The sequence below is a fragment of the Microtus ochrogaster genome, linkage group LG4 (genome assembly GCF_000317375.1).
Source record: "Microtus ochrogaster isolate Prairie Vole_2 linkage group LG4, MicOch1.0, whole genome shotgun sequence".
NCBI lineage: Eukaryota > Metazoa > Chordata > Mammalia > Rodentia > Cricetidae > Microtus > Microtus ochrogaster.
Window position 1 is genome coordinate 25,500,162 of NC_022030.1, and position 12,839 is coordinate 25,513,000.

The following is a 12,839-nucleotide window of genomic DNA, read 5'->3' on the forward strand; positions in this document are numbered from 1 at the left end:
GGCTTTGGGAGGGGCAGGAGCTTCCTTCTTCGAGTGCTGAAAGGCGTCCACAGCCACAAAAAGAAGATCCGCACATCACCCACCTTTCGGTGGCCCACGACCCTGCAGCTACTAAGGCAGCCTAAATACCCCAGGAAGAGCGCGCCCAGGAGGAACAAGCTTGACCACAACCCATCATCAAATTCCCCCCCGACCACCAAGTCAGCCATGAAGAAGATAGAAGACAACACACTTGTGTTCATTGTGGACGTCAAGGCCAACAAGCACCAGATCAAACAGGCTGTGAAGAGACTCTACGACATTGACGTGGCCAAAGTCAACACCCTCATAAGGCCCGACGGAGAGAAGAAGGACTATGTTCGGTTGGCTCCTGGTTATGATGCTCTGGATGTTGCCAACAAAATTGGAATCATCTAAACTGAGCCCAGCCAGCTAATCCTAAATATACACTTTTTCACCATAAAAAAAAAAACAATTTGAAGCATATTATAAATTGCTGCTTGGATTTTATAATCTTCAATATGTACTTATTTTACCAATTTTAAAGATGTTAAAAATAATGAAAAAATTTTCATCATGGTTTATATTGCTTAAATTAATTTTTAAAATACCACGATTAGAAATTATTACAAAGGTAAAAAACCCTTTATTGAAGTAAATACAACATATTTTGGGTATCTTTGATAATATGTACTGACTGCATTTTTAAATATAAAGCAAGTTGATTCCACTGTAATACTTCTCCTGGAGAAATAGTTCTACACAAAGAATGATTTATTCTCTCAATACAATGCCATATATTGCTGTATTAAAATGAAAAGAAAAAGGAATACATCTAAGTTTAAGAAGGAACCAAAACCATCTGCTGTGGATATGAAATTCTTCTAGTTCTCATGATAAGCATGGGAAATAAGAGATATATTAGAAGAATTCAATGGCTGTGATCACAGAAAAGTAATATACTGTTTCTTTCTGTATTATAGCTAGTGAAAATCATGTCAAAGACTAAGCATTAGAAATATATTTATGAGAATAAAAACAGAAGGTTACTGAATGCCAAGAATGACAAAATTAGGGTTTTTATGTTAATGATTATTATACATGGCTAATCAATTACCAATCTTTGTAGCAGATCCTTCTTAACACGTAGCCCAGAGAGCCAATATGAATCACTGAAGTTTGGATTTAACTCTGAGACCTATTTATTACTCCGGCTCTCATTGTTCAAGATGCTCGAGAGTGAAATCTTATCAGCTAGCGAACACATAACACTACTATGACTAGTCATGCAGAGAATGGCTTTCAAAAACATGCAAAAATATGAAGCATATTAAAAGGGAGAAGGAAAAATAATATTACATCATATAATGATATGATTTAGACAGATGAACAAAATTAAATGCCATTGCCATCTGCAGTCTAGGATGGTTTTGATATGATGATTAACAAGCCATCCTCTTTCAGGGTAAGTCATCACTGCAAATAATATGAAATTAAAGCAATGGTTCCCTTAAATGCAACATACCAAAAATTAAGGATCATTATAGGGCAAAGAGATTATAAGTTTATGGCCTGCTTGAATAACATGTTTCATTCAAGGCTACCCTGGAAAACAGTCAGACCCTGTTTCAAAATAAACAGTAGAAAGTGGTTTGGGATTTAACTCAGGAAAAGAGCACTTGTCTAGCACATGGGAGGCCTAGGTTTAACCCCCAGGATTTGTGGTGGGAGAAGGAGGACACAGCATATTACAGATGGTTCACAAATTATTAAAATAATATAATAATGTATATTACTTAAGTCTTACTGCCATATATGCCTAACAGAGAAAACCCTAAGAGCAGCTACTGAAGAGAATGTGAAGAAATGTTTGATACATAAAATACCCAAAAATCTCAGAAAAAAATTGCAAATTTTCTCAAACTATAAGAGCAAGACCTTTTATGATTTTAGACTTAGAGCTTGATTTATCTCTAGCTTGTCTAAACTTAAATGTTTGTTAGGGTTTATAAATTTCTACAGTGTGAGTTGGTACATATTTACACAAAGTTAGGCAGTAGTATAGAGGTATGGCTTAGTCATAGTCATCTTAGTTACTAAAAAAATATTATCCACACTGACATTTTTAAAGAGTAAATGCAATTGTTGAACAATATTAAAACAGTGATGCAGAGGTGAGTTTGGTGTAATTCCGTATTTTACAACCTCCCCACAATGTGGAATCAACACTTGTAACACAGCACCAAGTCAAAGGCCGTGTAATGAGAGATTTCAGTCATAAGTGCAGCACAATAAAGAAACCAACAAATAATGGCTGCTGCACCTAGGTGTGGCAGCAGACCCCCCAGCTTACACAGTGTGGCGCACTGCTTTCTGCAGCTAAAACCTGCACACGCCAGCTCTCTACATCATTTTCCTCCTGCCCGCTTAACCACATCTGAGACGAGGCACAGATTCTTTAACAGCTCTCAAGGTGCGCTACGTTCCATATTAAAGGTCACTCTTGGCTACAAACAGTTGAAACCAAAATCTAGGGGCAGCAGAGGTGGCTCAGGGGTCAAGAGCTTTACTGCTTTTATAGAGTTCCCAGCACACACGGTGGCTCAAAAACACTTGTAATTCAGCCCCAGGGGACTGGAACCCTCTTCTTACATGTAAAATAAAATTTAAAAAAAAGTTAAAAATAAAATAAAACCATAATCAGTAAAGTGGGAGGACCAAGCCCACAAAATTCAGAGATAAGTTTTCTAAAATTTCCTTTGAAATAATCATAAATATTTTACCCTTGGCCAACTTTACAGTTAAGAATTATTGTTATAGCCGCATGTGGTGGCTCACCCCTTTAATTCCAGCACTCAGGAGGCAGAAGGAGGTGGCTTTCTACGAGTTTGAGGCTAACCTGGTCTACATAGCAAGGTCCTGGACAGCTGGGGTTACAGAGACCCTGTCTCAAACAAATAAGAACAAGAAAACAGTAATAGGAAGGAAAGAATTATTCTTACAGAATTATGCTATTCCATGATTTTAGAAAATGACAGCAACATATGAAACCAGTTCCTGATGTCAGTGTAGGCCATGTCAGGCTATTTACAATTACAACAAAGCAAATGCTAACTATGAAGTTAAACCATTTTCTAATTAAGTACTTACCTCCAGGAAGGGATGAAGCAAGTGATTCTGGAAACTGTCACAGAAGGTTTTCACACAAAATGTAAAAAGCAACACATAGACTTTATGAAAGGAATCGACTGTAGTATTACAGAAAATGTGTTAGTTTTGCAGGGTTGTGGTAACAACAGTGAAACTTTCTCTAACAACTCCTTACCTGTGTATACAGTTTTTGCTCTCCAGATACAACATGCCAGCAGCGACATCCAAGGAAAACCTCACGAGCTGCTTGAGCTTCAGTTCGTCCTTCCTCTTCCTCAGAAAGGACAGGAAATCACCTCCTGGAGGAATTGATGAAGACAGATGAATTGTGACAAGAGTCATGTGCCACATTTATTAGGAGGCTTGGCAGCACGAGAAGCTTTTGTCCCCGTTTCTTATGTGAGGACAAAAGAAACGTGGAAACATCACATCCTGGGAAGCAGGCGCCATCACTCCTCTAGACACATCAAGTACCTTAAGTGTCTCAGTCAGGAACCACCAAACACATAAATGCAGTCAAAGACAAACTTATCCCTTTGCCACTGTGTGCACTGATTTACTTTATTGACATTTTAAAAGAAATTTTATCTGATACAATAACCAAAAAGCCTAAACAAAAACTCAACTGATATTAATTTCTAGATTCAGGGACCTCTAAAAACTAAAACTTTAAAAACTAAGCTATGTTGTGAAACATTGCTTTACACTGTGAGAGTATATGCCTCAGTGATTGGTTTAATAAAGAAGCAGACTGGCCAATAGCTGGACAGGATATGGTTAGGTGTGAGAATGCTGGGAGGAAGAAGGGCAGGCAGATGCAGAGAGAGAGAGAGAGAGAGAGAGAGAGAGAGAGAGGCAAGATGGGCATGCTGTAATGAGAAAAGGTACCAAGACACAGGGCAAGCATAGATAAGAAATATGGGTTAAGTTAAATGTAAGAGTTAGCTAGTATCAAGCCTGAGCATTTATAATTAATATTAAGGCTCCAAGTAGTTACTTGGGAGCAGCTTGGGGGACAGAAACTTCAGCCAACAAATGGCATTCCAACATGAAGCAGGAATTTCCACCTAAGACCTGACAAGGCTTCACATAGGAATCTAAAAACACAAAAATGGAGTCAAACTCAATTTCTTGGTGTTACCAAGGTAGGCGCTGTTTGCTAGCAGCATGCAGAAGTGCAGCTCTTTGAAGAGACAGCTTCTTGGCTCACTGCTAGATGCAAAAAACAGGTGGCCATTTTAAGAAGACCTGCTACCAAATGCTTAAATAATGTTTATGAGCAGTGGGAGAAACACTACTTGGTGGCTACAAGGGACCCAACATTTCCCAAGAGTTGGGGTAGTAAATGTGGCTCTTGTTGATACCTGTGTAATGAAGCTCAGCTGTCACAGAACCAAGCAGGTCAGAGCCAGCAACCAAAACAGAGGTCCTAGCCATGCCTCTTACCAGTATAAAGGCTCATAGGTTCAGAAAAAGATTACAGATAAGTAGTAAAGTCAGATTCAGAACAACAACAAAAAGAAATCTCTAAATGGGCCACAGTGTGTTTAAAAATAAATAAAGATCTGGTAGGTTTGGGAGAAAGAAGAGAAAGAGTATATACAGTCTTAGGTTAAAAAAAAAAGTTTAAAAAAAAAAAAATCCTTGCAAAAGTAACAGAATAAAAAAAAAGAAGCCACATAAAGACAGAAAATACAGAGTCTGGATTCCGTATGCTATTGTGCTGTCTTTAGATTTTCTGATTGCTAATGAAGGAATGACAGCTGCTAAGACACACCGAATTATGAAAACTGCTGGATTAAAATATGTCTTGACTTCAAAACGTAAGTCAAAAGATACATTACTATGGAGAAGTTATGCTTTTATTTCCAAAGGAAATGAGATTTGTGGATTTTATAGATTTGTTCAAAGTTAAAGATGATAGGTTTGATCAAGGAAGACCCCCTGAAATACTGGCTACAGCCATAAAGAAATAAACCTAGAAAAACTACAAAACAAGTAATACATATTTTACCTGCTGAAATATAAAACAAAAAAGCATCTTTGGCTGACTTGTGTATAACACACCATCTATACTTATTTTAATACTGATATGGATGTCTCCTTTATGTATTTTAAGGTTAAGTACTTTAAGAACAAGGGTACAAGACACCAATAATAATGGATCATCTAGGTGATCCAGTAGCGCCAACGTGAGGCAACTACGTCCACAAAAAAACCTGAGAAAACTTAAAGAGAAATTCTAAATATAAAAGAACAAAGTTAAGCACAGCTTCTTAGTACCTGCATTTTTTCAGATAGGCTCTGTTTGCTGGCAGGAGCACCTTTACGAAAAGACTTACTGACTCAGCATAAGAAACAGCAGCTTCCTGGTTTGGGCAGCATAAACTTTGGCTCTTGTAGGAGGTCAAGCACTTGAAAGGGATTTGTGGGCAGCATGCTTCAAATTACTTGGTGGAAGCATGGTCAACTGGTTACCAGAGTTGAGGTGGTGAAAACAGCTCCCACCCAGAAGTCTCAGAGGCAGTGAATGGACCTCCAACATGTTGTACTGGGCAGAGTTTAAAGGCAAAGAAGGCAGCCTTAGTCCTAGCCATGCCATTTAGCATTTTAAGAAGCAGTCCTGGCCAGAAAAGGATTACAGATATTCAATAAAGACAGATCCAGATGGAATTGACCTCTAAATGGGTCACAGTGTTAGATAAATGCACACTGGCTTGACAGAGAGAAGAAAAAGACTACTGGCAGTTATGATATATGGATAGTCATAGGTTAAAGGGGTAAAGATAATAAAATAAATATTAAATTTGTAGGAAAAGTAATAGAGTAAAAAATAAGCCACTTAAAGATAGAATATACACAGAGAATCTGGATTATGTATATTATTGTGTTTTCTTTGAATTTTTTTGACTGTGAATGAGCTAAGAACAAAGAGACATTTCATTGTATGGGCTGCTAAGGTGAAACAACATATATATTTTAAAGGTATCTTGACTTAAAAATTTGGGTCTAAGGATGTGCTGCATTGGAAAAGAGGTTCTGCTTTTGTTTTCACACAGGATAAGAACCTGCAAATTTCTTCAAGGCTAATGTGCTTTGATGAACCAAGACCTCCTCTAAGGTCTCCTTGAACCCCCAAAATTACTTTGCCTAATAAATGGCATGAAACAGTTTGGAGAAAACTATGCCTAAATTCCCAAAGTGATTGTTTATAAATGTTTATTTACATTTAAAGGGGGATATGCTATAGAGATGAATATTTTGAACTGGTATGGATCTTGGTATACTGATACAAATTTAAGAACAATTTTGTTATATGTATATTTCTGCTCTTGATTAAGGTATTGTGTTTCTGCAGCTTATTTAAAATTGAAATGTATAATTAGGAAATACAGGTTAATAGATAGTCATCTATACTAGTCAAGCTTATAGTCATGTTAGCTAAGTTTTCTAGATGCACAGAGATATATTTCAGATGGATAGTTATTCTTCAAATCTTTCAAAGAGCAATAAAATATGGCATTTAAAATGTTTTAAGAACTCAGGACTTTTCATGACAATGAGACACATCTGCTCCTGGCAGCACCAATCTACTTCAAGAAGATCATGGATATCGAAGAGGCTCCTTATAAAGTTTGTTAGCAATTTGGGCAAAAAACTCTTGCCTGAACTGCTTGATGTTATTCTATATGAACTGGACATGCAGGACCCACAGAAAAATGACTGTTAACTTGATTAAAGGCAAGACCATCCTTCAGGGTTCCTGCTTCATGAAAAGAGTCTGCTAGACATTCTGCAGGACACAGAAGAAAGCAACTGATGGACTTTGCCTGTATAGGGCAGAACAGATCTTCAAATTTCCTGTTTCAAGGAAAAGTCTACTGGATACTGTGGGACTGTAGGCTGAAGATTGGATATTCCAATGCTGCACTGGAACTTTGGGTGACTGTCCAGGAAGCAAAATGTCTGCCAATTCTAGAGTTTTAGGAAGTTGCTTACAATTGCACTTTCTGTTAACTTAGGTAATAGTGTATCTTTCTGGGATCTTTGATGAAGTTAAAGAACAGATAGTTACTGTTACTCATTTCCTTAGTTATGATGAAATATAGATTAGATATAAAACTTTAGACTCATAAAGACAGAATAAATGATAAAGTATTTTCCTTAATTTGCCAAATATAAATGAACGATAACTGTATTGTTGTTTGTAATCTTGCTATGTTAAAGTTAAAACCTTCCTTTTTATTTGTACAGAGAAGGAGAAATGGTGTGGGAAGTCCTTCTGTGTATGTGTTGCTTTTATTGGCTAAAGAATAAAGCTACTTTGGCCTATAGCAGGGCAGAATAGGGTAAAGTGGGAATTCCAAGCAGATAGAGGAGGAAAGAAGGTGGAGTCAGGGAGATGCCATGTAACCTCCAAAGGAGACTGACATCAAGAAACCTTACAGGTAAAACACGAGCCTCGTGGTAAAATATAAAATAATAGAAGTGAATTAATTTAAAGTGTAAGAGTTAGTTAATATGAAGCATAAGCTAATAGGTTAAGCAGTGCTGAGATTAATACAGTTTCTGTGTGATTATTCTGGACCTGGGTGACCAGGAAACGAACAAGCAGACTCCGCCTATAATCCAGTATCCAGAACAGCTGCAAGGCACTGACTGAGATGATCCAGGCTCACAGACTACTCCAGCCAAGACCTAACAACTTGACTTTCTAAAGGTTCCCCAAAAGATTCTAGTACCCATGGACAAGAGGAAGTTATCTAAAGAACAATGCCCACATTTCCAAAATATTGGCTATAAATGTTTGTTATTACTTAAGAGGGACTGGTTACAAGTTGTTATTGATAATGTTCAAAAAAACTAAGCAAAGGAGATTATATCTCAAAGATTTCATTTGGAAAAAAAGGAGGGATATAGAAATGATAGGATAAAACAGTACATTACTGAATCTACTTTTAAACAAAAAAAAAAACAACTACTAGTCTTAAATATTTCACATTGGTATGTATTTTAGTATATTGATACAAATCTACAGTTAATTTTGTTATACTGTTTGGGTATTTCTACTCTTGTTTGGAGTATTGTGTTTATATAACTCATTTAAAATACAATATATAATTAAATACAAATTAATAGTCATCTATAATAGTCAAACTTAGTCATATTAGGTATGTTCAAGCTTATACATAGATATATTTAGATATATAGATGGTCTTCAAATACTTCAAAGACCTACAGAATATGACATTTAATATGCTTAATAACATAAGGCTTTTCATGACAATAAGACACACCTACTCTGCTGTACCAATTTACTTCAGAGACGATAATGGGCACTGAAGAAACTTCATATGAGTGTTTGCTTTCCTTATGGCAAAAACTAGCTATTCAGGCAAAAAACACTATCCTTGCCTCAATTGCTGACAGTATACTGTTCAAATTGGACCAGGAGGACACAAAAGAAAGTGACTATGAGACTTTGCTAAGGCAAGGTAGGACTGTCCTTCAAAATTCCCTGTTTCTTGAAAAAGTCTGTCAGAATCCCAAGCCTGCTGACCAAAGTTGGATGCCCTAATGTTACAAAAGAGCTTTGAGTGACTGTCCAGGAAGCCAGATGCCCCTGTTATTAAGTAACATTTCACCCTTCTGGGGTCGACAGAATTGAAGACTAGAATAGTCATAGTTAAGTTTTCTTTAATTATGATGAAAGGTAAATTATGTATAAAACTTTAGAGTCATAAGGATAACATTGATAATAGAATATTTCTCTAATTTGCCAAATACAAAAGGACTAGATATTTTAACTGCAATTGGTAACTCTTTTTGTTGTATATAATTTTACTATGTTAAAATAAAACCTTCCTTTTTAATTAGACAAAAGGGGGGAAATGCTGTGGAATAACCCTTTACACTGTGTGGATATATGTCATTGTGATTGATTTAATAAAGAAGCTGACTGGCCAATAGCTGAACAAGATAATGTTCAGAGGAAGAGACAAACAGAATGCTGGGAGGAAGAAGGGTGGAATATGCAGCTATGAGCAGATGCAGAGAGAAGACAGGCATGCCATAATAAGAAAAGGTGTCAAGCCATATGGCAAAGCATAGATAAGAAGTATGGGTTAATTTAAATATAAGAGTTAGGTAGTAACAAGCATGAGCTATTGGCTGAGCATTTGTAATTAAGCTTCTTAGAGGTTTCTTTGGAATGGCTGGTGGGACAGAAACTTCTGTCACCATCATGTCTATAAGAACAGGCATACACATACACACAGATGTGTGTGCATGCGCACACACACACACACATATATGCACACATGCTTACACACATATACATACATACATAGCAGGCTCTGATTCTGACATGACTTTGTTATTCACCTACTATGCATGTTTTCATATCAAGCAGATCCCACTGATCTTTCCGGCTGTTGGCCCAGCCTCCAACAGCTGAGCCATGTCTCCAGCCTCCACTGATGTCTTAGAAAAGCTTTTTAACCATCACAGTCTAAGACAAACATACTATGATCCAAACAGCAATTTAAAACTTAAAATCAATCTTATTTTATAAGTTAGAAAAAAGTTAAAGTGTTTTAACAATATATTTCCCTTATCTCAATAATCTCAAATCTTTGAAATATGATAGTTTATAAGCAAATTTTTCTTTTAAATATTTAGTCAGAGCTGCAGAACCGCATTTGCTGAAGCAGAGCCAGGTTATCTCTTTCCTCTTCTCCTGCTCCACCTGACAAGTCGTTTCCCTGTAGACAAACGCGGTGTCTTGCACATGCCAGGCAAATGCTCAGGCCCCACTCATTCTCAAGAGATAGCTAACATCGGTGGCTTCTTCTTTACTCTCTCTCTTTTCTTTCTCCTTTTTGTGAGGATTGTTTATAGTTTATGGCAATAAGCAGAACGTAAACTATGTTCGAACACATGATCTTGAAAACAACCATTCGCTTCCTCTCAGGCCTCTGAATTAAAGTCCAAATTGTAAGGAAGGATTACTCCCTGGTTGCCCTTTCCTGGACCCCCTTCACGCTCTGCTAAAGATTTAGATTTCCTTAAATAGAAAAACACTACAAGAGAAGAGTTAATTTTTTTCCCTTTGGTGTGAACAACTGGAAAATAAACACCCACCTAAATCTTAAAATTCCCCCTTCTTATCTTAGTCACAAATTAAGTGTTACACATGTTTTGTGGGCCACTTAGAAATCAACAGGCTTTTTGTCTTTTAAAAATAAACTTAAAAGGTAGATAATTCACCTTTTTTGTTCATTTTAAAGATTTATTTGTATTATTTTAAGAATATATATTATTGTATATATTGCATAGCCACAGGCTATACAAATATCAAGTAAGATGAAGGGTTTGGTTTGCTCAGCAGTGGAGAGGAATCCCACTTTGTCACTCTGTTAGGGTTAAGCACAGGGTCAGGGAGGAGCTGGGCACCATCTAGAGAGAACCTACTATCTGAGACTGAGCTGTAGAGACTGAGAACTGGGAACCCCAAGAGAGGAGTCTTAGTTTTACCTGCATCAGTGCCAGAACAAGAGACTCCTAGGAGGAAGCTGAGGAACACAAGTGGAACAGAGATTAACATTGAAGCTGAAAAGTACAGGTTGTGGGAGGCTCGACTCAGCCTCCAAATGACATATTACAGCAAAGATGTCAACACTATAAAGCAAAGAACCCATATTAGAAGCTGTAACAGAAAAACACCAACTTACTCACGAAGGTAAATAAGTGAAAATAACCTCTCTCATCGATACTCTAAATGCAATCCATCCATTTATTTCACGCCCTGAAAGTAACAGAGGAGGATAAACAGCAAAAAGACTTCTCAAAAAAGTCATATGGAAGCCTACTGTTTAGCTGGGGCTTCACACCAGCTCCTGGCATGAGCTCTCTCCCCTGGGAGCTGCCTCAGTCCAAACTCCACCCCTGAGAATGCCAGCCAAATGGTGACCCCTCCCCGAGGAGGGTCAAGACCACTCTCACAGGCTATTTAAACTGCCCCTCAGAGAATGAACATGTGGTCTCAGGGTTTTACGTGGTCTCCCCTTCTCTCGCTTTCTCTATCCATGTTTTCCCAGGGGCTACCCAGGGGCATCTTTTAATTCGATCTGATTTGGTTTGATTGGGGTTATTTGTGTCAGTGGAGAGGTTTGTTGGCCAGAAGAAAATACTTAACACCTACTACTGTAAAAGTTCCCGAAATATACCTATATACATACATAAAAACAATTAAAACAGAATTATTATGTAACAGGACAACATCATCTATACTAGACACCAGACACTAACAAATAAAAAGCACATATCTGAAGGTGATGAATTCAGAAAGGTGGCTAGGAGCAAGGAGAAGAGATGTCAAGGGACGGGAGAGGGAGAGAAAAAGTAATGCAGTATCTGTGACAAAAGAGATGGGATATTTAAGAGGTAGATATGGGATAAACAAGAGAGAGGCAAGAATGATGGGGGCCAGTTGTGGGAGGGTGATGAATTACAGCTGCGGAAAATGATGAGCATGCATGAAAATGCCCCAAAGAAACCTACTACTTGATATGTTAACTAGGGAGAGAAAAAGGAGGGGGAGGGCTGGAGAGATGGCTCACCAGCAGCTGCTCTTCCAGAGGACCTGGGTTAAATCCCCACAACCCAAATGAAGTTCACAACTCCAGTTCCAGGGGATCCAACATCCTCACAGAAATAAACTCAGGAAAAACACCAATGCACAGGAAAAGAAAGAAGGAAAGGAGAGAGGGAAGGAAGGAGGAAGAAGGGAAGGAAGGAAGAGAAAGAAACAGAGAAAAAAGAAATAGAAAAGAGCATTCAAAAGGAAAAAAGAGCCCTGAATTAGAAGGTAAACTCCCACGGAGCAGACCATGGTACTGAAGCAGTTCAGTCTTGGGCCATATAATTCTTTCCTTGCACACTACTTACTTCTGTTAGTAAATAAGGAACACTTACACAGTTTTTAGCTTTTACTGTGACGTTAGTACAGTATGTAGAGTTGCTTTTATTATCATTTTCATTGAGTACAGAGTTCCAAAACCCTTTTAGATTTTGTGACATATACACACAATATTATACATGTATTGTGATATATGTATATGATAGTGTACAGGGTGTGACATGTGTATACATGTATTTACATATTTATACCTGAGTGCACATGGCACAGAGTACCACATTCTATGTAGTATACTGATGTGGGAGTGTCATATATCAATCTGTTGATTTTATTGGTTAAGCAATAAAGAAACTGCTTGGCCCTGATAGGTTAAAACATAAGTGGAAGGGAGTAAACAGAACAGAATGCTGGGAGGAAGAGGAAGTGAGCTCAGAGAGATGCCATGCTCCCCTCTCCCAGACAGAGGCGATAGCTCTGTTCTCTGAGGCAGACGTGATTCAGCTCCAACCTAGGATGGACGTAGGCTAGAATCTTCCCGGTAAGTGCACCTTGGGGTGCTAAACACATGATTGGAAATGGGCTAGTCCAGGTGCGAGAGTTAGCCAAGAAGAGGCTACATATAATGGGCCAAGCAGTGTTTAAAAGAATACAGTGTCCGTGTAATTATTTCGGGGTATAAGCTAGCCAGGCGGCCGGGGTGCTGGGGACGCAGCCCCGCCGCTCCTATTACTACAGTATACTGCATGTGATATATGTGTATACACGTATT

General features: G+C 37.9%; 1 protein-coding gene across 3 annotated transcripts in view; it reads right to left on the reverse strand.

The window, feature by feature from the left end:
• The window catches only part of Fer (FER tyrosine kinase), a 323,903-nt gene that overhangs the window by 72,419 nt on the left and 238,645 nt on the right, over positions 1-12,839 (reverse strand). For all 3 annotated transcript variants that reach the window (XM_013351613.2, XM_005361336.2, XM_005361337.3), the window contains one exon: positions 3,326-3,449. In XM_013351613.2, the coding sequence (XP_013207067.1) occupies positions 3,326-3,449 (124 nt within the window). The remainder of the gene's footprint in view (positions 1-3,325; positions 3,450-12,839) is intronic.